We start from the raw sequence: 26,792 nt of genomic DNA on the forward strand, positions 1-26,792 counted from the left end.
GGACTTTTCAGTGGGCCGATCTAGAGTTAAAATACATTGTTAGTTCATACTTGTATTTCCAATTCAAATTCAGCATAGAAATTTTACGACAAGATTCTACATTCTATATCCTTTTTCCTATATTGAGAATTCTGATTCTTCAATCCTTGTCAGTTTCTCTTCTGCTATCTTGAGTTTCTGATGCTAATTTTCTAATAGATTTCTCAATAATTGTTCATGGGAACAATATTCCTTGGGCTATTTCATATTGAAAACAGTTTATCTGCAGTCTTTATACTTGAAAATCTGTTTGGATGGATATAAAAATACTTAGCTCTCACTTTCTACCTTTAATATCTTAAATATGGTTCTTCATTGTCTTCTTACATGCTGTCTAAAAGTGTGATGAAAATAATACTCTTTCCTTTATGAAGAATTTTGCCTCTTCATTTACTCTCTATGACAACCTTGAAAACCAGTTTTTTCTTCATTTTACAGATGAAGTAATTAAAGTTTAGAGATTAAATTATCTGATTAAAGCTGAATGAGTAATTTATAACAGAGCCAAGAGGAAATTAGAATAATTAATTTTTACTAAGTTTGGGAGTCTATGCATACCAATAATTTAAAAATATCTAGAGGAAACATGACCACATGAGTATCTATTAATAAATCAACCCCAGTTGAATTACTTATCATTTAGAGAAAATTTTTAGGAAATATATATTTGTATTTATTTAGTATGCAATATAAAATATACATTTTGTAATGTAAAATAATAAGCAATATAAAATCAATTTGTCTTATGTTAAAAAATTTAAACACTTTGGAAATTCATTTTTTTCCACTGGACTTCAAAACAATTGTTTACAATAATCTATTTTACAGATGAAAAGGCTGAGATACAATATTGTTAAATGATTTGCCCATGTATTTAATCACAGACACATGATTTAGTATCTTGTGCTTTGTCATTCTAAATCCTTTATTCTTTCCTTTATACCATACTCTCCCATGAAAATAACTTTTAAAATACTGGAGGATGGCTGAACAGCAGATGAACAAGTTATTGTAATTTAGATATGTGTACCACAGACTGGCTTGGTTTGTAATAATCAACTTTATGAAGCACAAATACCAGAGAAATAATTTTTAAAATGGTAAATAGTAATCAAAGCATTTGAGACTAATTTCAGTGTAGTAGGTCATAAATATCCTATAGGCACATAAGGAGAATGACCAGTTTTCTTAGGAGGGAAATATGTGTATACTCTATCAGTTTTAATTAGATATGACCCAGATATGTCTGAGACTATTTATGCTCCCTGCCATCTACTCTGCCAGCAGTCCTCACACCATCAACACATTTTGCGGAAGCATTCTAATGTCATTACCATAGTTTGTTGCAGCCAAATTCTCACATACCGTATCCACTTCACAGCCTGACTCTTTCTCAAGATTAACTGACTGTACTGTATCATTTTTCTTTGTAGGGTAACTAGGGGGAAATATACAGTTCCTGAGATCCATACATTTGTTCACATCAGTGCTTTCATCTCTCCCTAGAACCTAAAAGCTGATGTAGCTGGGGCTCTTGAAGCTCAGAGGCAACCTTATACCAAGTTTGAAAACAGAGCAGACGTGTTTAAAAAACACGTTGGTAACCCATTGTCAGGATGGCTGGGAATTTTGTTTTAATATGTGATGCTGGGTGTCCTTTATCTTCTGCTAAAATCTACCTTATAAATCTCACTTTTTAATATTCAGCTCCATGAGATGATTTTCATATTAGGGATTTAAAATCAGCTATATGACAAGTTGTATACATACATTTTTAATTGCATAGTACAACGTGGCAAAATCAAGTTACCTGAGAAATTTTGCTTCAGGGTAAGTCAAACTTGAGCACTGTGTAGCAGAAATCATGCTGGCCCTAGGCCAAAATGGGAAAAAAAATAGGCAAGAGTTCTTTGAATGCCACCACTTTTGCAGCATGTCTGAATATAACTCTGACCAGCTGCCCAGGGTTCCTCACCAGGACTTCCTCAGTTTATTGACCTGGGTCCTTTTCAGGTCATTGTGCATGGGGTCAGAAAACTTTTGTTTAGTCATAAATCTATCATTTACTAGTTGTGTGTTTTTTGTCAAATAACCTTTTTGAACCTCTTCTGAGCTTTATATTTCCAAACTGTGAAGCAGTCTATGCAGTAGCACCTTCTATTATCAGTGTGGCACTGAACAGTCTACTGTCACTGTGCTGGCTGCCATATTGATGTCCATTCAATGATATTTACCATGAACTACGATGGGAGATATTGTCAGCATATCTTGGGACTTTGGCTCATGTTTTCCCCCAGGAGTGTAGGAGGCCAGGTACTATATAAGTGATAAGATACAATATGAATATGGAATATATTCTAGTTTGGGGACAAATGATTGATAGTTCATTTGTTTGCAATTTAGAAAGGAAGTATAATCCCACCACTTCCAACATCTCCAAACTTGACTACAGGTTCGTTTCTGATACATGTCAGAAACATAGTGATTGATTTTGAATACATTATTGGACCTCCAGTTTATAGAGGATTCTTGTCAGCTGCTGCTATCTGTACCCAAAACTCTAACATCATACCATAAGAGAACTATTGTTGGTGCCTGAAGAGTTTGAATCCTCTTGATAATAATAACTATGCACAAATGAAAGTGTTTGGATGGAGAAAGAATATCCCATATTGGAAAGTAATTACAGCTTTTATGCTCTTGTGTGTGTGTGCTTTGACAGCTTTTTGGAGACTACAGCCTATTTCTTCATGAAACCAAAAATTGGAGAGAAGGAGGTGTCCCCAAATGTTTTCTTCAGTATCTGGCATGAATTCAGCTCTGACTTTAAAGACTTTTGGAAGAAAGAGAACAAACTTATTCTACAAGAGAGGTAGGTCTTTTCATCTGCACAATGGCATTTTAAAATTTGTGTTTTATTGGGGGGGGGTGCGCCACTGGGGTTACCAAATTTTATCACCTGAATTAAAATTATATGACCCTTAACCTGGGGTAGCAAGTCTAAGAGGGTTCTGAAATTTGGCAAAATTTGGAGTTTGAGTAAAAAGAGCACAGAGGTTGGTTTGCAACAGAGAATAGCTGGGAAACCACATAAAACCAGACCATGTAAATAGAATTAAGAAGAATCCACTGAGATGATAAATCTTCTCACCTTAAAAGACATACAGCAAAAGCAATAAAGTTATGATGAGCCATTGGTCCTTGCTCAATTAATATATTGTCAAAATTTCACTGTTCATATCAAAAATTTCCCAAATGTCATTAATAAACAGGTGATCATTTCTTAAAAATGATTTTTCAAGATTCTTGTTGAAGTATATTGCATGCCGTCAAGTAAACCTTTTTACTTTAGGGCATAAATGAAAATTTCATTCATTTTCCTTCAAAAGAAATAAAGTCTATGATCATGAAATCCCATGGAGGCATGTTAAATATTGTCATGAAGAAAGTTACCCCTCCCAGGGCAATGTCCCCAAATAGCTGGGCCTGATGGGAGGTTGGAAGGGAAGTATAATCTATTCTATCCTTTGACTTCCGAAATATAACAAGTCCCTTGCAAATGATAACCAGACTGCTCTGAAAAGTAAGACCATTGGTCTGAATTGTTTGTATAACAACCCTGTCCCTTTCCTTAGTACAACACCAGCTACATGATTTGCAGGGTCCAGTGCAGAAAGAAAATGTGGGGCCTCTTGTTAAAAAAATAATTAAGAGTTTCAAGATGGCAAAAACAAAGCATTAATTAAACCAAGCACAGGGTCCATCTGTATAGTTATGACTTAGTATAAGTCTGGCCCTGCCTTAGTGTAAGCTTTATATTACATTTTCTATAGTTAAATGGAGTGGTATTTCAAGAATGCTTGAGTGTCCTACCTAGGACATTGATGGGAAAATGGGGATCTGTTCAGTTAAGGGTGTTAAACTTCTGGTACAGTCTATGTCAGTGTGAGTAAAACCACAAACAGAACTGCAAATACTTAAAATGGGATGATGTCCCCAACCTGATTGGTCCTTCCTCTATACTTCTATAGTATTTATTTTCTGTGTAATTTGTTTAATAATTAATCCTATGCTGCCTAACTATATGTGAATTTTTATTTTATGCTTTAGGTTCTTTTTATGTTGCATTTTGGTCTTTATTTCCCAATGAGATTTTTTGTTTCATCATTTCTGGTATAGCTCTTACTGTCACTAAGCCATAGTGCTTTTTCCCTCTAAGTCTCTCCATAAATGTTTGCTGATTTGATTTGTTTCATCAGTGTATTTGACATGTGCATGGAAATAAGAACTTAATCTAGTAATGAGCATGTTTTTCTTAAAGAACTTAAGTCTATCATTGTAGGTAATAAAAACCCAACTACAAATACCTTAAGCAAAACGAGGGACTTTCTTTGTTTAGTCAAACCACTGAAAAGGCAGCAAGGCCTGAAAGCAGAAGTTCCAGCTGCCTTCATTAGAGATTAGTCAGATGTGTCTGTCTCCCTCTGCATGTTTGTCTTTTTAAATGCTCTGTCTTTAAATTCCTCTCTCCTCCTTCTCCTACCTCTTCCTCTTCCTCTATGTAAAGTATATAACAAGTGTCTGCATGTCAGATGCTCAATGCCTGTTTCTTCATCATTTAAGATAAATGGTATCCTGATCATGATTACCTACAATGTGATGTAACAGTTTAGTAAGGCATGATAAGCACCTTACAGAGCATAATCTATAAATACAAAGTATTTCTATTGTGGCTCAGTTACTTTCTTTGTTAAGTAAAAATTCTTGGTTGTGAGTCCAAGGATTAAGTTTCATTAAAAATCTAAATGCCTTCTAATTTACAATATCCTATATGAAGGAACTCCTGTTTTGATGCTTTGAACAACTGATCCATTAGTTTTCACACAAGATTCAGAAAAAGTGTATTTTCATATACTTGGAACTAGGCATATACAACTGTCAATAAAAAATCCTTTTTAAGAAAATATTGAGTTAGTTAATGTCAAAATGAGCAACACTCAACATACATAAAATACATATATTTTTAATTTTCAACTTGATGATCCAGAAGACTGAGATAAACTAACATTTACTCTACCAAGTATCTCCCTAAGGGCCACACAGATCATAATTTTAATACGTGAAGTGAAGGACGATCCTCATCTCCTGTTTTCCAAAGGAAGACATTAGGATTAGTATCACCTGGCTGTTAATGAAGCCCTATGGGAATGGGATAACTAGAGCTGTGTTAATTAGAGGAAAGAAATACAGATTGATTAAGAATATATGGGCTTTTTAACCCTGAAAAAGGGTGTGGTGGTGGGTCCTAGGAGAACAGTGTGGGATGCCCAAAACAACTTCACTTCTCAGTTTTGTTCTATTGTAAGATGAATCCAGTTTTTCAGGCAGAGAGTTCAGCCATAGATCTGTGTGTAGTTATTTGTGATTATTCACCTAGTTCATACTGAGTATTTAGTAGGCACAGGAGACATTAAAGTCCATATGATGAAGATACTGCCATCTTTGAGCTAACAGTCTAGCACTGGTGTGATGTAAAGTACAGTGGGAGAAGAGAGGAAAGAGTGATTAATTCTGCCCAGGACTTTTGACAAGGAGCTTGGAGAATTCATAAGATTTTCACAGACAATCCAGGGAAGTGAGGGCTTTGGCAAGTGGGCCACAACCCCCATGGTGTGTAGTGTAGCCAACATTGATTGAATTTTTTAGTAGGCTTAAGACATTTGAATTTAATAAATCAATTGTGATATTTGTAAGGGTTATATTTAATGTATCGCCTAACAATTTACTGGTTTTATCTTACTTTGAGACAGGTAGCCTTTGATGAGCCAGGAGAAAGTATAGCTACTCCTCTAATTGCTTGAGCATGTGGCTGTCAAGTCTAGTTTCATCCCAACTGAAATCTGTAATTAGAGGGAAAAGGTTTGAATTCTTGGCCTTAGAAGTTTACACATTAAGTTGAATGTGCCTCTTGACACATTATCATTCCCATTTCCAAAATTTGCATTCAGATGAGCTGTGTGTTCACATTTAAGTACGATGTTGTTGAAGTGAGTTTAAGAAAGAATTGACCACTTTCCAAACAATTGAAAATACATCTCAAAAACGGAGATAAGGAAAGAAGGTTTATCATCATGTAATAATATATATGTTGGTGTTTTAGTTTCCAGGCTGCTAAAACTAACACCATACAGTGGGTTCGCTCAACAACAGGAATTTATTGATTCATGGTTTTAAGGCTAGGAGAAGTCCAAAATTGAGGCATCAGCAAAGTGATGCTTACTCCCCAAGGACTGTGGTATTCTGGGTCTACCAGATATCTGTAGTACTTGGGATTTCTGTAACATGGCAATAAACATGGTGGCATCTTCTCCTTTCTCTTCCGGGTTTCATTGACTTCCAGCTTCTGGCTCCTTCCCATGGGTTCTCTTCTGTGTCCAATTTCCTTTACTTATAAGGACTTCAGCCAAATTGGATTAAGGCCCACCCTCATTCAGTTTGGGCACACCTTAACTAAAAGCATCTTCAAAGGTCCTATTTATAAATGGTTTCACACCACAGTACCAGGGGTTGGGACCTGAATGTACATTTTGCAGGACTCATAATTCAATCCCCAACAGTTGGATACCTAAGTAAAATTCCTTCTTGGGCTGCTATTTATTATTATTGCATTGCAGTGATAAGTGAATCTGGTCAACCATTTACCCTTTCATTCAGACATAATTTCTAGAGAAATGACCCTAGGGAAATCCTCACCGGTGAAGATTTCCGACAGCTGAAACTTTGGCAGGACATTTGATGAAGTAGATAGTCAGAATGGTGGCTAATTGAGGCTGAGAGTTTGTAGGAAATCTGATCTGCATTTATTAATAAGTGTAGTTTATATGCATTGACATACTAGGTAATTCAGTTATTTATTAAATTATTCACCAATTATTTATCCCGTACTATGTGCTGGGCAATTTCCCAGCCATATGGGTCCAGCCATTAAGTAAGAGAGGCAAATAATGTAAAGGTAAACAAACATATAGGAAACTACTGGTTGCAATGTGTGCTACAAAGAAAATAAACAGTGGACTGTTTGGCAGAATAAAAAGTAGGAAAGGTTTAACTGAGACAGAGTAGTTAGAGAAGGCCTTCCCCGAGGTCACATTGACATTGACACCTCAAGAATGCAAGGGAGCAGCCATGTGAAGGGGGCAGGGCAGTGAGATGGGAAGTTCAAAGTAAGATGGCAGAAAATATTTAGTGCACTGCAGGGAAGAAGAGGGTCATGAGATAAATTTGATGAAGTAGACTAGACAGGGGCCTGATCATTCAGGCCTTTGTCGGTCCTGTAAGAGGTTGGCTTTTATTGTGCATGCAGTAGAAAATCATCCAAGGGTTTATTTGAAAGGGAATAACTTGATATAATTTATACAATTGAAAAATCACTGGCTGTTGTGCCGGTTTGAAACTGTTAAGAACCCCAGAAAAACCATGATCTTTTAAGCCAATCTTGTTGGGTGAAATCTTTTGATTGAGTGTTTCCTTGGAGATGTAACTCACTGAACTGTGGGTGAGACTTTTGATTGGGTTATTTCCATGGAGGTGTGGGCTCTGTCCATTCAGGATGGGTCTTGATTAGCTCACTGGAGTATTTAAGAGAGCTCAGGAGCTGACACAGATGCTTATGCTTGGAGATGCTTGGAGATACAGACAGAAGGATATTTGGAGATGCTAAGCTAAGAGATGAAACCCAGAGTTTGCCCTGGAGAAGCAAAGAGAGGACCTCTAGATGCTTAGAGAGAAACGCCCTGGGAGAAAGAAACAAGGACACACAGGAGCTGAGAGGATTGAAGACAAAAACCCAGAGACGTTTTGGAGAAAGCCATTTTGAAACACAACCTGGAGCAAAGGACCAGCAGATGCCAGCCACGTGCCTTCCCAGCTGACAGAGGTGTTCTGGATGCCATTGGCCATTCTTCAGTGAAGGTATCCTTTTGTTGATGCCTTAGTTTGGACAATTTTATGGCCTTAGAACTGTAAATCTATAACCTCATAAATCCCTTTATAAAAGCCAATCCATTTTTGGTGTTTTGCATAATGGTAGCTTTAGCAAACTGGAACAGCTGCCATGTGGAAAGTAAATTGGAGAGGGGGGCTGGTAAGGTCATGAGAAACAGTTAGGAATTTACTCTAGTGGCCCAGGTGAAAGATGTGATACTCTGGACTGGGGCAAAGGCAATCAAGATGGCAGGAAATGGGTGTATTTGAGAAATATTTTGGAGGTTGACCTACAAAAACTTTTCCTAGGTTTCTGACAGGACTAGTTTTGAGGTTCAGAAAATATGTCTATTCTAAGTTGCAGCTCTGATACTAACAAGCTGATGTTAACCAGAATGTTAGAGATAAGAAAGCAAGTGCCATTTCTTCTCCTAAAATGCTTTATAAAAAGCTAAGGTTAGAAAAAGATCTGAAAACCTGGATACCAGAAAATATGCTTTCTAAAATTAGTTCCCCTAGAATGATATAAAATCCCGAAGTGAAGATTAGATGAAAAAATCTTTGCATTTGCTTCTTTATCTTGCCATGTTCCAAGAGATGTTTTCTAATCTTTGGGACATCTTCCTCAAAAGCCTCATGTTCAAAAAAGAAGACTCACTATGAGAGTTCCACTTTAGCTCCCCAACAGAGAATCAGGACCAAGAGCCAAGAAAATAGCTTATCCAAAGATATTTTTGCTTTGGTAAGGATTTAAACTTTGTAGCATCTATTAGTGAGTTTGTAGAGGCTTTTTGTATATCTGAGCAGTTATTAATTTTCCTTCAGCATTTAATAATTTTTTTGATATCTGAGCAAAGCAATAATAAAACAATCTTAGGTTGAAATATACTTCATGGAGTAAGAGATTTTAAATTATCCCTTAAAAATAACATCATATAGCTTATATAGGCAGAAAACAAGTTCCTATACAAGCTTGAAGATGTTCCTTTTAAAGGGTAATTTTAAATATCTTTAGGACACCCCAAATGTTTGTTATCTGCTAAAGGAAAAGGACCAGATCTGTTGAGTTTGTATAATGTCAAATTAACAAATACTTAAGTTTTTGTGGACTGCTGCTAGATCCAGGATTTTTAAGATGGTCACAAACTTAAGAAGTCAAAAGCTCTCCACTGTTCCTTGCCACCATGACATTCTTCATGCTAACCCTGATGCCTTTCGCAGAGAAATTTTGCCAACAATGAATCGTCCTCCTGTTCTGCCTTAGGATTTTGCTCTCAGACACCACCTGTGTCCTCACTGGTGCAAGTGAAACTTTAGAGAAATGGAAAATGTTTCTTCTACCCTTAAAAATGTGGAGTGCTAGGACAAATAATGGATATTCAGAGACTAGTCATGAGAGATAAGGGTGGAAGAGATACTATCTTCAGTGTTTTGGTGTTGGCCCTGGAAGAATTTTGAAGCTGATGACAGACATTAGGCCAGGACATGTTGATAGTTACTTTATTTGGCAAAGAGCAGTTAGCTCACTTGGGTTTGTCTCCCCAAGTCTGGTTAAGATTTGGAAGCAACTTTGATAAGGCATCATACTCAATTTTAAAAGGAATCATTTGTGAAGGCATGTGCTGAACATGTATGTGCAGGAGAAGGATGTCATTGGGCCCAAGAATAGAGATCAGAATTGATGCTCTTTGAGAATGTATGTTTCAATATGGGACACAAAAAGAAAACAAAACAAGATACGTGTGTCTTGGAGAGAGAGAGTGAAATAAAATTGTCTTAGAAAAGTAAGTAAAATAGCCAATAAGCACATGAAAAGATGCTCAACATCTTTAGCCATCAGTTAAATGCAAATTACACCACAATGCCCTACCACTCCCCACTCAACTAGGATGAACCTAATGAAAAGATGGATGTGACAAGTGTTGGCATAGATTCAGAAAAATTGGAGCTCTCATACATTGCTTGTGGGAGTGTAAAATGGTGTAGCCACTTTGAAAAACAGTTTGGGAGTTCCACAAAAAGCTAAATATAGAGTTAACATATGACTCAACAATTCTACTCCTAAGCATATCCCCAAGAGAAATAAAAACATGCATCCACATAAAAACGTGTACACAAATGTTCATAGCAGCATTATTCATAACAGTAGAATAATAAAAGGACAAACAACCCAAATGCCCTGAATTGATGAATGGATAAATAAAATGTGGCATGTTCATAGAATGGAATATTATTTGGCAATAAAAAGTCACGAAGTACATATACATGCTATAACATGGATGAATCTTGACTACGTTATGCTAAGTGAAAGAAGCTAGTCACAAAGGACTATGAAATGCCCAGAATAGGCAAATCTATAGAGACAGAAAGTAAATTAGTTGTTGCCAGAAGTTCGGGGTAAGGAGGAATGGGGATTGATTGCTAATGAAGTATCTTATAAGGAGAATTAAAATGTTCTAAAATTAGCTTGTGGTGATGGTGCATAATCCCATGAATATACTGAGAAACATTGAATTGACTACTTTAAAAGGGTAAATTGTAAGGTAGGTGAATTATATATCTGGTTTTTAAAAAAGAAAATAAGTAGAATCCTTATTTTACTAGAGTTCTAAGCATAAAAGTGGGTCATAATTGTACATAACCAGAACCTTCAGCAGTCTCTTATAAGAATGTTCACAGTTTTGAAATCCTCCGTTGGTTCTTTTATCTTCCTGCCTGGCATGCTCCTGGCCATTTCCTCTGTCCCCAGGAAGTTCTAGATGTACTCAAGAAAAGCAAATCTTTAATTACTAATATGCGTACTAACCAAATCAAAATTTGGGAGAAAAATCTGTTGGCAAAAACAGAAATCACGCAAATCATTCCAAAGCGAGAAAGATCTTCACTGATATAGGTGTTGTAGTTTGCTGATGCTGCCGGTATGCAAAACACCAGAAATGGATTGGCTTTTATAAAAGGGGGTTTATTTGGTTACACAGTTACAGTCTTAAGGCCATAAAGTGTCATCAATCACTTCACTGGAGGGTGGCCAATGGTGTCTGGAAAACCTCTGTTAGCTGGGAAGGCATGTGGCTGGCGTCTGCTCCAAAGTTCTTGTTTCAAAATGGCTTTCTCTCAGGACGTTCCTCTCTAAGCTGCCTTTCCTCAAAAATGCCACTCTTAGTTGCTCTTAGGGTGTTTGTCATCTCTTAGCTTCTCTGGAGTAGAAGTCTGCTTTCAACGGCCATCTCCAAAATGTCTCTGTAAACTGCAATTCCTCCCTCAGCTCCTGTGCATTCTTCAGAGTGTCCCTCTTGGCTGTAGCAAGCTTGCTCCTTCTGTCTGAGCGTATATAGTGCTCCAGTAATTTAATTCAGATCCACCCTGAATGGGTGGGGCAACAACTCCATGGAAATCACCCAACCAAAAGTCTTGATTGAATCACATCTCCATGGAAACTCCCAAAGGATTCCAAAATCTAACACTAATACGTCTCCTGCCCACAAAAGACTGCATCAAAGATAGTGACGTTTTGGGGGACATAATACATCCAAACAAGCACAATAGGTAATTAGTAATTTCTAATAACTTGACCCTGTAGTAATGAAATGAGCCAGGACCTTGCCTGTGTAAACCTATTTCAGGAAATCTAAAATACACATGTATTTTACATGTGTACACATGTGTGTGTGTTCTGTTATTAAGAAACTTCTTCAGATCAAATCACTACGGAAGAGTCACATTGTCCAAGTTTTATTAACTGTTATTCTCTAACATTTAGAACTTTTGTTTATAATGGAGAGGATTTAATAATTAGAAAAAAACAGTGAATTAAAAATTTTAAGTGACTAATGCAAGTAAAAATAAATAGGATGTCTATTCAAGTCTTTTGCCCATTTTTAATTGGCTTCTTTATCTTTTTGTTATTAAGTTGAAGGATTTCTTTATATATTCTGGATATTAAACCTTTATCAGATATGTAGTCTCCAAATATGTTCTCTCATTGTGCGGGTTGTCATTTTACTTTCACGGTTAAGTCCTTTGAGGCACAAAAGTTTTGAATTTTGATGAGTTCCCAATTAATCACTTTATCTTTTGTTTCTTGTGCTTTGAATGTAAAGTCTAAGAAACCACTGGCTAACACAAGGTCTTGAAGATACTTCCCTAAGTTTTTAGGTAGAAGTTTCATTGTTCTAGCTCTTATATTTAGGTCTTTAATCCATTTTGACTTGATTTTTGTATAATATGTGAAGTAGTGAATCCTCCTTCATTCTTTTGCAAATGGAGATCCAGTCTTCCCAGAACCATTTGTTGAAGAGCCTATACTTTCCTAATTGAGTGGTCTTTGCCCACTTGTTAAAAATCAGTTGACCATAAATGTTGAACTCTGAATTCTATTCCTTTGGTCTGTGTGTCCTTCCTCTAGTACCATGCTGTTTTGATTACTGTGGATTTGTAATAAGTTTTAAGATCTTATTATATCTTAATAACTATAAATGTGAGCTCTTAATATCTGTAAATGTGACTCTTCCAAATTTGTTCTTCTTTTTCAAGGTGGCCTTGGCTATTTGGGGCCCCTTACTTTTCCAGATAAATTTAATGATTGGCTTTTCCACTTCTGCAGAAAGGTTGCTGGAATTTTGATTGGGACTGTGTTAAATTTGTAAATCGTTTTGGGTAGAATTGACTTCTTAACAATATTTAGTGTTCTAATTCATGAACACAGAATATCCTTCCATTTGTTTAAGACTTCTTTGATTTCTTTTGGCAATGTTTTGTAGTTTTTCTTTGTACAAGTCTTTTATATCCTTGGTTAGATTTATTCCTGTATTTTTTATTCTTTTAGTTGCTATTGTAAGTGGAATTTTTTTTCTTGAGTTCTTCTTCTAATTGTTCATTGCGTGTATGAACACGTTGCTCTTGTACCCTGCCATTTTGCTGAATTCATGTATTAGCACTAGGAGCTTTTTTGTGTCTTTTTAGGGATTTTCTTATATAGGATCATTTCATTTGCAAATAGTGACTTCTTTCTTTCCAATTTGGAATGTTTTTATTTATTTATTTATTTTTCTATTGCCTAGTTGCTCTGGCTAGAACTTTCAGTATGATGTTGAATGACTTTTGTGACATAAAGTGTCCTTGTCTTACTCCTTATCAAAGAAGGAATGCTCTCAGTTTTCACCATTAAGTGTGGGTTTTTAATATTTTTAATATTTGCCCTTCTATTCCTAGTTTTCTAAGAGTTTTTTCAAGAAGGGGTACTGGATTTTGTCAAATGCCTTTTCAGCAGCAATTGAAAGGATCTTGTGTTTGTTTGTTTGTTTTCCTTTATAATCTTAATGTGGTGTATTGTGTTTATTGATTTTCTTATGTTGAACCGCCCTTGTATACTAGGGATAAATCCTATTTAATCATGGTGTATAATTCTTTTAATGTGCTATTAGATTCTATTTGCCAGTATTTTTTTGAAGATTTTTGCATTTATAGTCATAAGAGATATTAGTCTGTAATTTTCTTTTCTTGTGGTATCTTTAGCTGGCTTTGGTATGAGTGTGATGTTGCCCTTGTGGAATGAATTAGGGAGTGGTCCCTTCTCTTCAATTTTTTGTAAGCATTTGAGCATGACTGGTGTTAATTCTTCATGGAATGTTGATAAAATTCCCTTGTGAACCATCTGGTCCTGGGCTTTCTTTGTTAGGAGGTTTTTGATTACTGATTCAATCTCTACAAGTTATTGGTTTGTTGAGATCTTTTCTCTCTTTTTGAATCAGAATCGGTAGACTTGAATAAACATCTCTCAAAAAAGATATAAAAATGGTAAAAAAAAAAAAAAAAGCACATGAAAAGATGCTCAACATCCTTAACCATCAGGGAAATGGAAATCAAAACCACAATGAGATAATATTTCACACCCCTAGAATGGCTACTATTTAAAAAAAAAAAACCAGGAAATTAAAAGTGTTAGAGAGGATGCAGAGAAATAGGAACACCTTATTCATTGCTGGTGGCAATGTAAAATGACGCAGCCACTGTGGAAGACAGTGAAGTATAGAATTAACATATGACCCAGAGAATCCCTTTCTAGGCATATACCCAAAAGAACTGAAAGCTGGGATTTGAACAGATCTTTTCACACCAATGTTCATTGAAGAATTATTCACAATTGCCAAAAGATGGAAGCAACGCAAGCATCCATCAAACAAAGAATGAGTAAACAAAATGTGGTATATATTCACAGTAGAATATCATTCAGCTATAAAAAAAAAATTGAAGTTCTGATACATGCAATAACATGAATGAACCTTGAAGACAACGTGTTGAATGAAATAAGCCAGACATCAAATGACAAATATTTGCCAATCTCACTGACATGAAGTAATTAGAATAAGCAAATTCATACAGGCAGAATCTAGAATATAATTTACCAGGGAACTGGAGGGAGGATAGGGAATGGGAAGTTAAGGCTTAAAATGTATAGAGTTCCTATTTGGAATGATGGAAATGTTTTGGTAATAGGTGATGATGAACGTAATTAACGGCCTTGAAATATATATCCAATTGTGGTTAAATGGGGGAAATATTAGTTTGTATATATAGTAATAGAGTAAAATTTTTTTTTTAAATCCATGGAACTGTGCTACACAAACATTGAACCCTAAGTTAAACCATGAACTGTAGTTAATAGTACAATGATAGAGATGTGTTTTTATCAGTTTTAACAAATGTACAACACCAGTGCAAGTTGTTAATAATAAGGTGGTATATGGGAATCCTGTATTTTATGCATGATTGTTCTGTAAACCCACATATTCTCTAATAAATGAAATAAAAGGGAAAATAATTTTTCTGTGTTTGCTATGGGATGAAGTCTTGCATCTTTAACTTATATTTAATTAACTGTCTATGCTCTGAGAAAGATCCTGTTCACTGCCTGGTGTTCTCTTTCCCTTGGCTTCTGATTACTGACTGACACAGAATGTAAGGCTCCACTGGCTTTTTTACTGAGTCACTGGTCCATGACTTTGCTTCTGTCTATCATATACATTTGAACTTAGAAACTTGAACCTGGGCAGCTGCTATGTCAGTAGAATAATTTTGAGCCCATGAGAAGGAGGCATTTTTTTGAGGCAGGTAGTAACAGAGACAGACCACTTCTATGCCATTGCCAGCCAGTGGGCACTCAGTGAAGATTAACAATGTTGATGCTAAAGAATTAGCTGTAGAGTTATAATGTGGTCTTGGATATTGACATTTCTAGTGAATTCAAGTGTCAGTCATTTGAACCAGAACCATTGTGACAAATTAGTATCAAGTGGTTTATGTGGAAAGCTATTACTTACAATTTGCCCATCTATAAAGAGAACTTCAAATCGTTAACATTATTTAAATTACTATAATATTTATTACATGTATATTATGATTTCATATCAAAATCAAATTTTAAGGCTGTTGATGTTTTAGGGCCTGTGATTTTGCAGTTTTTAAAAGTAATAATATTGTACAGCCAAATAATGAAAATGGCATCATGTTTAATGTAATTCCTAAAATGATGTAAGACTATTTTCTTTTGTAGTTCAGTCTTTCTGACTATAACTATAATACTTTTAACATAAGAGAGACATCAGAGATTTGTCTCCTCAACCCTTTTTTTTTTAATGTTGTCTTATAGGAAGCATATGAGAATTTTTATTTTACTTCATTTTATTTTGATTTATTTAGCTTTCGTTTCCTGAACAAGATATGTAATAAAACATGTAGGATCCCTGATACCTTGAATGTCTTTCTGCATTTGCAAACTTTATTTAGTCAACTCCATCTGTCATTTTATCTTGTAGACTAAGGTTAAACATTCTCTAAATAATCTATCAGCTTTGTCTCTATCTTCTCCCACATGACTCTGGCCATATTCCACCTCCAATTGATTATAAATGTCGCCCCCTTCCTTTAGCAATAGCAGTTAAGCTGGCACCTGTGTATCACACTCTATATCTAGATGAAAGAAAGTGTTCCTGGCCAACGTGTCTCCACAGCTCATTGATCTTTTTGTGGAGAAAGACTAGTATATCTCCTTACAGATTCCTTTTTGAATGATTTAAAACTTGATGCTGAGCTATATAAAGTCCTGTTGGGATAGCTTTGCCTTACAGGGTGAGGGGGATCCTGAGAAGCTGCCCTTCTGCATTTACAAAAAGGACATGCAGTCTTCTCCTACAATAAGCTGCATCCATTTGCCCTTGCATTAAATGGAAGTAATTAATGTTTACATCTGGAGAATTAAACCTACAGTTCAGATAAGAATGAAGGTGTCCTTGGGCTAGCACACACTCTAGAAGTAGGCCTGCCCTATCCCTTGGAGACACAGGCTAATTCAAGCTTTCTGACTTTTTATAAGGAAATTAAATATTTTCTTTTAACTTAAAAAATGTTGGCTCTGTTGGTTGAGTCTGTAGGTGTTCTGCTGTGAGCAGAATGGACCCAGCATCTTAGGTTACTACCCTCTTCTTGGGCTTCACAATGTCTTTCTGCTCCTCGGTTGGTTCTGGAGATGAACTGGAGATTGAAGAGTGTGCTGGAGGAAGAGCCAGCAACCAGCAATAGAGAGGGTCACCTGGTTGTTCCCTGAGAGGGTTCTGATCCCCTGTGTCTCATTAACCCAAAGATGATCTTGGTCTCAACCAAATTAGGAGTCCTGGGGAGAAAGGTGAGTGTCTCCACTCTGAGTGGGAGAAGAAATTGCCATTGATGTGATACTCCATCGGGGCAGGCCTGATGCAGTAGAAGGTGTGTGGCAACACCCAGTAATGAGACACAAGATAAGGGCGGTGCTTTGTTTTTTAAAAAAAATTAACAGTGAATAGTGAACATGAATAAACAGACGTATTAAATAGTTTTGTATTTTGTTCTATATATTTAGGCCCTTTTAATATTTCTCTTGTTTCACAATATGAGTATCTAAGATGGTTACATTTACCATCACTTAGAAAAATAATAAAACTTAAAATTAGTTTAGGTTATATAGACTTTCACTGTTTTTCAAAAGAATACATTGAATACTTATGTCTTACAGGCATTCACTTGGAACTAGACATAGACAGAAGTATAAGTTTATAAGTAAGGAATCCCCAACCCTCTAAGTTTTAATTTGACAGAAAATGTTGTTGGAGATCAATCTCTAAATTCGTTGGGTAGGGAAAAAGGAAGGAAGTAGAAATAAAGGGCTAACTCTTCAATCTTTATATATTCTAACTATGATTACATATTCAGATAATGTACATTTTGCTAAATTAAAAGGTTTATGTAAGTACAGACACCTCAGAAATGAAAGCATACTCATAGTAGAGCTGCTCAATACATAATATTGCTAATAGGTTTTATGCAACCTCTGCTTAAGCACCTTCAGTTAAGAGAAGCTTCAGGAGCCTTCAGTTCCCACTGTGTCACCCAGTTTTAATTTCCAGAAAATGCCTCCTTATAATGCACTGAGATATGGCTGACTGAACCAAGTACTCACTGGCCCTAATTCTACCCTCTCTAGAGCCACACAAATAAATGGAATGCTTTGTCCATGTAATGGGTCTTCAAATATTTGAGGTTGGCTATGAAGATAGTACCGTGTTTTTTATTGCACTAGCATAACATTCCCATTTCTTTTAATTGTTCTGCAGTCTCTTTGGATTTTTTTTTTTTTTTTTTTAAGTCTCATTTCGCTTCTCACTCAACTCGTGCCACATGGTATATTATTTCAGCTATGCCCTTACCGGCACCATGATTTATGCAACGGATTATACTTCTCAACCTCCCTCCAATTCTCAGTGCCAGGCAGCCATACCCTGTGCCTTTGCCCTTTTTGCTCTGGGAGAAATTCTCCAAGCCAGTCTACCTCAAAATCAGTGGTCTCCAACCTAAGATAGAACTCTAAGGAATTCTGAGACAAATTCCCATAAACATGTCATGAGGGAAGTGGGACATCAAGGATTTTTTATGCAACTCTTATTCTTCCTCTATAATCATTCCTCACAGTGCCTTCTTCCATTCACTTCCAACTCTGAACACTATAACTGCATTCTTCACCCTGAACTATAAGCATGTCCACATACTTTACTGAGGCCATTTGTTCTAGTTTGCTAATGCTACCAGAATGCAAAACACCAGAGATGGATTGGCTTTTATAAAGGGGGTTTATTTGGTTACACAGTTACAGTCTTAAGGCCATAAAGTGTCCAAAGTAACACATCAGCAATTGGGTACCTTCACTAGAGGATGGCCAGCGGTGTCTGGAAAACCTCTGTTAGCTAGGAAGGCACATGGCTGGTGTCTTCTCCAAAGTCCTGGTTTCAAAATAACTTTCTCCCAGGATGTTCCTCACTAGGCTGCAGTTCCTCAAAAATGTCACTCTTAGTTGCACTTGGGGTATTTGTCCTCTCTTAGCTTCTCCGGAGCAAGAGTCTGCTTCCAATGGCCATCTTCAAAATGTCTTTCATCTGCAGCTCCTGTGCACTCTTCAAAGTGTCCCTCTTGACTGTAGCTCCTCTTCAAAATGTCAGTCACAGCTGCACTGAGTTCCTTCTGTTTGTCAGCTCATTTATATTGCTCCACTGATCAAGGCCCACCCTGAATGGGTGGAGCCACACCTCCATGGAAATTATCTCATCAGAGTTATCACCCACAGTTGGGTGGGGCACATTCCATGGAAACACTCAAAGAATTACAATCTAATCAACACCGAAAGGTCTGCCCACACAAGATTACATCAAAGATAATGGCGTTTGGGGGACATAACACATTCAAACTGGCACACCATTCAAAAAGTATTTATTAAATGTCTAACTGTGTGCCAAGCAGTGGAGTTGTGAACATAACACCATCTCTGCCCTCAGGGAGCTTACATTTAAGATGAGGGAAATGGATTTTCAATAGATATATACTGGGTGCTGATAAGGGCTCTGATGAAAAATAAAGGAGGGCAATGAGAAGAGAGAGTAATAGGAGGTAGTGTTACATTTATGTAAGCAAACCAGGAAAAGTCTCTCTCAGATCTGCATGAGCAGGGACTTGAAGGAAATGACAGAATAAACCAGTGGATATCTGGAGGGAAAACATTCCAGACAGAGGTAGCAGCAAGTGCAAAACCTGAGGAAGGATCATATCTAGCAAGGAGCCAAAGAGGTTGGAACAGGGTGAGCCAGGGGGAAAGTAGAGGATGAGTTTAGGGAGAGAGTGTCAGGGCAGGATCCTGCACAGTCTGGTAGGCCAAGTGGAAGACGAGTTGCAAGGAGGAGGGCATAGAGAATGATATGAAATGCTACTGCCAGTGGGAGGGAGACGAGGACTGAGAATTGCTCTTTGGATTTAGGATCTTAGAGGAGTTGGTGATATCAACAGGAGCATTCTCTGTTGAGTGGTTAGGGAGAAAGGGGTGATGCAATAGAGGAGGGGAAGTGGAGACAGTGACTGTAAGCATCTCCTTTGAAGAGTTAATGTAGAGAGAGGATAGCAGGGAAAAGAGCACTAACTTGAGGGGAGTGTGGACTAAGCTGTTTTTGTTTTTGTTTTTGATGCAGGACAAACAGCATGTGTGTAGCAAGATAGGAATAATCCAGTAGAGAGGAAAAATTATGACCCTTGGTCCACTCAATGTATGTGTTTCCTGAATCCCATTCCTTCCTTATTCCACATCGTATTCCTTAATTAAACCATTTTTCCTCTTCTGTAATTCTAAATCATATTAACATAAATAAGTTTGTTGCACTATTTTATGAGTTTTCCAGGAAGGAAATTTGATAAATTCTCTATAAATTAATTCCTATGTCTAATAGCTCTTGAGTCCCCTCTTCTCTCCCTAAAAAAAAAAAAATTATTTCTAAAAAAATAGGATACAAGTTGTCTTTATGCATCATCCTTACTAGAGAAGTATCAAAACAAAAGCCACAGTGCAGGTACAAACATAGTTTAACTTATATCTCACTAGCAATGATCAAAAACTTTCTTGACCATATGTGAAGGACAAAAAATCACTGAGATTCAGGAAATATCTTAACACAGGTGGAAATAGTAAAAGTATGTCTTTGTGAAAAATGTCAAGTATAGTAAACAAAACTATTCTTTAATAAAAGATGAATTTTGCTGTCAAACATGATTTTATAATAGTTTTGGCCATCATGTTTGGCAGGAATTTGTTTCATTTACTATCATAAGTTTGTGGAAGCTATGACTGCCATTTTACCATGTTATTGAGGAAATCTAAGATATCCTCAAAGTGTACAGAGAGAACATGGCTGTTCTTATGGGACTTAGATTAAGACCTCATCAACTTTGAGCTACTTTTGTAAATTCCGTGTAAATCCAAGTCTACCATGAATTAAAATAGTCCCTACAACTAGAGAAGAACAAACCTCTTTTTCTCTAAAACAGACATTTAAAAATATTAGTGACAAAAATATGTGATCAGAACTTTTAGAGTCCTAACATATATGTGAACACACATATTACTATTTTCATTGCATCTGAGCATTGAAAAAAATTCTAAATAGCATGTTTCAGATTTCTCAAATTTTTGAGAAATTGAATTCCTTGTGGAAGAACATGAAAGGATAATATTGGTTTGGCAGACTATAATTCAAGCTCTTTATTTATAAAACTGAATGCAAACCTTGCTGTCTACTTATCTGATCCCTAAAGCATGCGTATTTTCCTTCTTTCTGCAACACAGAATGTTGGCATTTTGAGCACTTGTCTGAGGCTCTAGCCACCAACTGACTATATTTTAGATTATCCAGGAAATATATTCTCTTTCCTTTCTTCTGGGTTTTTCCAAGTTTTAACCCTGTATCAGATTAGATCATCAAAAAGCAACATAACATACTTGAAGTGTTTGTTAGCTTACCTCTCAATAGAAATGTTTTCACCAAGTTAGTTTAGTCTCAGTTTATATTGAGGATTGGTGTAAAATAGAATGGCTGATGAAAAATTTCACTTTTATGGTTTGCAGTGCCTACATTTTCCATTCCTTGTATAGAAAACCCAGTATAAGTTCCTTCTAGAAATTGACATCATGAAAATGCAGTGGTACTTTTGTTTTCTCTAGATGATTTACAGGCTTTCCGTTTTTGAAGATGGACACTACTGCTCATTTGCTTCCATTTCTGCTTTTGCTTGAATCAAGTTCTAAATTTGTCCAATTATAGTACTTCTCCCCAGTATTGGATAAAATTTATTCACCATATTTCTAAAGAGTTTCTCTGACAAGAAATCATTTTTAACTGCCACATTTTATTTGTTGAGAATTGTGAAAGATTCAAAGTCTTCTGGAATCAGGTGGGGGAATACATGAATAGAAAGAGGAAGATATTGATAGCTGCATGTTCATTAAACAATGCAAACATTTTTTTCCTGGACGCTATGGTGTACATTAGGACAGTGGTTCTCAAAATGTGGTTCCTTGTCAAGCAGCCTCACTATCACCTGGGAACTTGTTAGGAATGTTGATACTTGAGTATTGCCCTAGACCTAATGAATCGTGGAGTGGGAACTAGCAATATGTATTTTAACAAGCTCTTTGGGTGATTCTTACGCACACTAAGTTGAGAACCAGTGCGTGAAGCCTAGGATAATAAAAAATGAATACAGTACAAAACACAAGCTGTATTTTTACCTGCATTCCTGCCTTCATGTTTGTCTACCTCCTTCCCTGTATTTGTTGTCTTTCTGCATCTTTCCCATGTATTTGCATTGTGAGAGGCAATAGAGTACAGTGGCTAAAGCTAAAGCTATGGAGTTCAATTGCCTGGATTTGAACTTCAGGTCTGCCACAATTGCTGTGACATTAAGCAAGTAATTTGAGTATTTAAAGTTTCAGCTTTCTCATCTGGAAAAGTTGGATGACAACAATGTCTACCTCATGGGATTATTTCAAGGTTCAAAGGAGATAATATCTGTAAACCCTCTTAGTTCAGCTCCTGGCATAAGAGAGCTGCTACTGTGATCCTAGGACATCCCCTCCCTTCAAGGAGCTTACATTATAGTGTCTTTTGAGATGCCCATTCTGTGGGAGCTCTCTGAAGAAAAAGGTATATTGAACTTGGGAAGCATATTGAAGATCATTTGTTGCATTCTACTTTTCTTTACAGAAATAATATTTTATAATACTAATAGCTAGACATTAAGCCCATGGTCTTATACCCTTTTTATTAGTGGTGAGGTGGGAAGAGTGCAGACTCTGAAGTCAATCAGTTCTGGGTCCTCTTCTTCCTTTTTCAGTTCGTGACCTCAAGAACCTCTCTGAGCCCCAGACTTCTCATCTCTAAAATAGTATAGGGGCATCTTTCATGCTTGATTACCATGACGGATAAATGAGATGGAAAATGTGAAATGCACAGTGCGTCTGGCACATAATTGGCTCATGTAAAAAGCAACCCAATGACTTTTTGGATATCTGTGATTACTAGGAAAAATTTCCCCATTCTCATGTTAAAACACTCTATCTATAATTTTTACCAATTGATTGTGTTTCAATCCTTTTTCAATGTAACATTCTTTAAAACAGGAATATAACTGTATATAAAGTCACCTTGTTAGGTTCTTGAGCATATTTGTTCATCATAAATTCATCTAAGTATACTGTCATCTAGCCATCGTTTCTCTGTCTTGTCCACAAATACTCTATTAGACTTCCTTTAAATGCTTTGTTGGAATGAGGATCTGTTGCATCTATGTCATTTATCTTTTCCACCAACCTATGAGTTAGTAAGATTGAGTGAGACTAGTTTGGCACAATTTCATGTTAAATCCTCACAGGCTTCTAATGATCATATATTGTACACAAAATTAGTTCCCCTATTACATGGAAGAAAGTGAAATATGGTACCCTAAACTGTTTCATAATTTTAAACTTTATGTACATTTATTCAAACTAAAGTGTTATTTATAGATGGGATTCTAACATTAAATCAGTAAACTCAAAGGTCAAGTCAAATAAAATCCATGGTAATTCACCAGAAGAAGAGACAAAAACAAGGTATAGATCCAAGCCCTAGTTATTTGCAAAATTTATCCTTGTGAGTTTTAACTTAATCATAATTTCCCTGTGTGTCATAATTTATTCATTAAGTTATTTTTCAAACATCTAGTGAATATTCCTGGTGTGAGATTTAATATTATACCCTGGGGATACAAAGATGAATATACATGATCCCTAAACTCATGTATTCAGCAAGGTAAAGACATGGATAAGTAAATAGCCATAATTCTTCTGTTTAAAAAAAAAAAAAAAAACTGAACTAAATTCTGGTTTGAAAGCATAGAACATTGCATAAATAAGCCTCCCTAGAGGGTCAGATATACTTCCTATAGAAGCTAATCTTTACTTGGAACTAGTTAACCATTTGCGAGTTTGCAGCATGGTGGAGTAAAGTAAGTACTAGAAAGCAGTCCTCCATTGGAGGACCAATGGGGGAGCTGAGGCAGAGAAATTGAGAATAGTCAGCCCCAGAGGAACACAATTAGCAAAGACTTCCGATAGGGGTGATGGATGGTCCTGTGTTATTGCAACCCAGGAATATTGTAGAGAATAAGGGAAAATTAGGTTGGGAGGAGCTAGACTGTAATGGCCTTGAATGCCTCACAAAGGAATTTAAACAAATTTCTCTAGGCAAATGGATTGCCACTGTGATATGGTGAATAGGTGCATCAGATGATTCCCATGTTTAGGAAGTTTTCTCAGGCAGGAGTGTGAGGATGGATTAGATTGGCATGGAAGCCAATCAGCAGATTATGACAATGGCCCAGACAAGAGAAGAATGAATCTTGGAAAAAAAAAAAAATATGTATATATATGTACATTGGAGTTAGAAAGGTTAGGAAAGATTTTTTAATGATTACTGAGGAATAATAAATAACAGAACTTGTTAACCATTTGCATATGCTTGGAGGGAGTTCAAGAGGGAGAGGGAGGATGCTTAGGAGATAGAGCTCGATGCATGGTTATACTCTTAACCAAGGCCCAGCAGGGGCACGGGGAGGGATGCAAATGGAGAGAGTGTCCACTAGGTTCTGGACAGGTCAAAGCTAGAGATACAGATTTAAAAGTCTTCAGCAGAGAAATGACAGTTGGAATTATAAAGTAGAGATTTTCTAGTGATTCCACATACTCAAGCTTAGAGTTCGGGGGTGAGGAGGAGAGAATAACATTTTATGAGAAGTTTATTAAATCAGAAGCAGCAAAAGTGGTTAAGGAAAAATGCCCAGAAAGATGGAAAATTCAGTTTCCTGAGGACCAAAGGATAAGAAATAAAAGAATTGGAGACTAACTGTTTTTGAGTTAGTATGACAGAGGAGAGTAGGTAGTAAGTAGAGAGTGCCTGGTGGATTTGCCAGTGAGGAAATTTTGGCTGACCTTTCTGAGAGCAGTTGAATGTAATAATTCAAGAACTGGATGGGAAGTGAGAAGATAGAAGCAGCATGGGATAACTAAACAGAGAGGTAGATTTGAATGATAATTTTTGCATATGATTTTTTTTTAAATTTTGTTTGAAAATGAGGGACAGCAGGATTTATCCATATCTACCTTTATTTATCTATAGCCATCCCAAAACGATGAAGGAATGATCATCATTTCTGAAGTAGTACATCCATGATGTTCTACATGTTAGAGAATCTTAGTCATCAGAGAGATTCAGTCAGTGGGGAATTGATTTGATTGGTTGAATGTGTGTGTGTGTGTGTGTGTGTGTGTGTGTGTGTGTGTGTGTGTTTTAATGAATGAAAAATTCTCTCATCTCTTTTTAATTATGTTTACCCCACAAAAATAGATTCAGGAAACACTGACATGCATAGTTTCTTCGTACCGGCTTTATGTTTATGGTAGGAATATATTTGTGGTTTTTAGAATATAAACATGGAACATGCATACCTAACTCTCATGGAAGCCCAAGTTTTGGACTATGAATATTCTTAGAAATGCAGCTCACTTTGTTGATAGAAGGGGCAGATTTGCATAGCATATTATTGTGACATGAGTAGAGTACTATGTTTGTAATGCATCTGTGCAGGCCCATGGGGCCCAGTGAGATTGAGGCCAGGCCTCCCTGGACTGTTATGCTGTGCTTCAAGGCTCTGTACAAATGGGTGGTCATAGCTTTCATCCAGTGTGTGGGCTCTTGATGAATAGAGTCAGTATGGAGAGGCCAAATGCACAGAGTTATATACTTCTTCCTCACTAATGTCCGTTACTGAAGCACGTTCGTGCCATCCTTTTAGGACTGATACTTGAGTAGAGTAGCTCGAAGGTTTTTTAAAGGTTGTGTTTTCCTTGTGTCAGGAGCTACTTTATGCTAATACTTATTTCTAGTAGTAATTATTTTAGGGGTGAATGCAATTTTCTTTCCGAAAAAGTCACTGAGACTCTCAGTGGTAGAATTCGCTTGAACTCTGAAGTATTTCCTGAGGAAATTTTAGTTCTTTGTATTTGAAGTAATGATAAGTAACATTTGGGGTGATTTGCTTTCTTTTATAATTCAAGGGTTTTGTGCTTATGCCCGTGTGTATTTTAAGTCATTGAGGTTATAAAGGAAAGAAAACAGAGTTGGGAGTAAACTTCCCCAAATCAGTTTTAATTCCACAAGACATCTATTGTGTACTGCTCTCTTAACTTGGAGAGAGAGAGACCACAACTGTAAAGCCAGCACTCTTAACCAATCTTTGTCTTGAGTTTTCCTTCTTCCCCTTTTCTCTCCCTCCTCCTCTCCCCTCCTGTGTGTTGCGCCCTGTCTGTGTTTGTTTCTTTCTCTCTCTCTTTCCTTTCTCTTTTGAGTTGAACATTTTAAATTTGTAGGCAAAGGTGGTGTTGTTTCAGTGAAGTACATTGTTAGTCATTAATAACAATATTTACATCTACCCTTAGCTTATTGTTAGAAAATCCATCTCCACAGTATCAGGAGCTCAGATTGGTGGTATTCACGTTCTAGTGCCATGCTGCATTTAAGTCTCTCCTAGGCCTGTAGGCTCCAGTGACGAGTCAGGCTGTTCCAAGCAAGCAGACTTGGAGCCAGCAGGAAATGAATCTGTCTGCCACAGATACTTATTTAAACCAAATTATTAATGTTTAGTGGCAGAAAAGTAGCTCCTTTTTCATTTGATTGAATGATGAGAGCGTATCTGTTTTCTTGATAAGGTTGTGGCCAGCCTGGCGTTTGGTCTAGAAGGTAGATAAAAATTATTCTGCCTACAGGCTGCAGGGACGTCTGGTTTCTTTTCCCTGTATCTGTGCCAGAGTGTATCTCCCTTATTCATCTCGCAAACTGTCTTTAAACTTAATCACACTGAACTTTTTGTATATGTTTGCCTGACAATAAATGAGTCTGGGTCTAGGGAGGGAGACTGCAAAGAAAATACATCTTTTTAAGGAGAGAAATGAGAAGCCACTCTCTTTGTTTGGAATAACCCTCAGAGTGAATGTACCCCGTATATTAAGAGAAACTTTTCATTTGTTCTGAAAAATACCAAAATAAAAATAACTGAAATTTAACAGTAGTTTTAACAAAATTCTATGATAAAAAGTTTTTCGTTCTATACCTACATCTGTCTCCTTTGATACTGTGAATCTCAAAAATATTCTGAATCTCCTGGGCTCATATTTTCTGTGCTTGATAACTGATTTCTAAACTTGATGTCTTAAAACAGAGTGAATCTGTTACAACTTAGATAATTTGCATGTAAAGAAACAATCCATAAAGATGTATTGTAATTTGTTTAGCTTCTTTTAAGTTACATTTGTAACTTTATTTTTATGAGATACA

General features: G+C 36.5%; 1 protein-coding gene across 1 annotated transcript in view; it reads left to right on the top strand.

Moving 5' to 3' along the window:
- Positions 1 to 26,792, top strand: part of FMN2 (formin 2) — a 408,121-nt gene that overhangs the window by 372,829 nt on the left and 8,500 nt on the right. The window contains exon 16 of the mRNA XM_037821962.1: positions 2,762 to 2,911. Within this exon, the coding sequence (XP_037677890.1) occupies positions 2,762 to 2,911 (150 nt within the window). The remainder of the gene's footprint in view (positions 1 to 2,761; positions 2,912 to 26,792) is intronic.

The sequence above is a fragment of the Choloepus didactylus genome, chromosome 2, assembly GCF_015220235.1.
Source record: "Choloepus didactylus isolate mChoDid1 chromosome 2, mChoDid1.pri, whole genome shotgun sequence".
Taxonomy (NCBI): domain Eukaryota; kingdom Metazoa; phylum Chordata; class Mammalia; order Pilosa; family Megalonychidae; genus Choloepus; species Choloepus didactylus.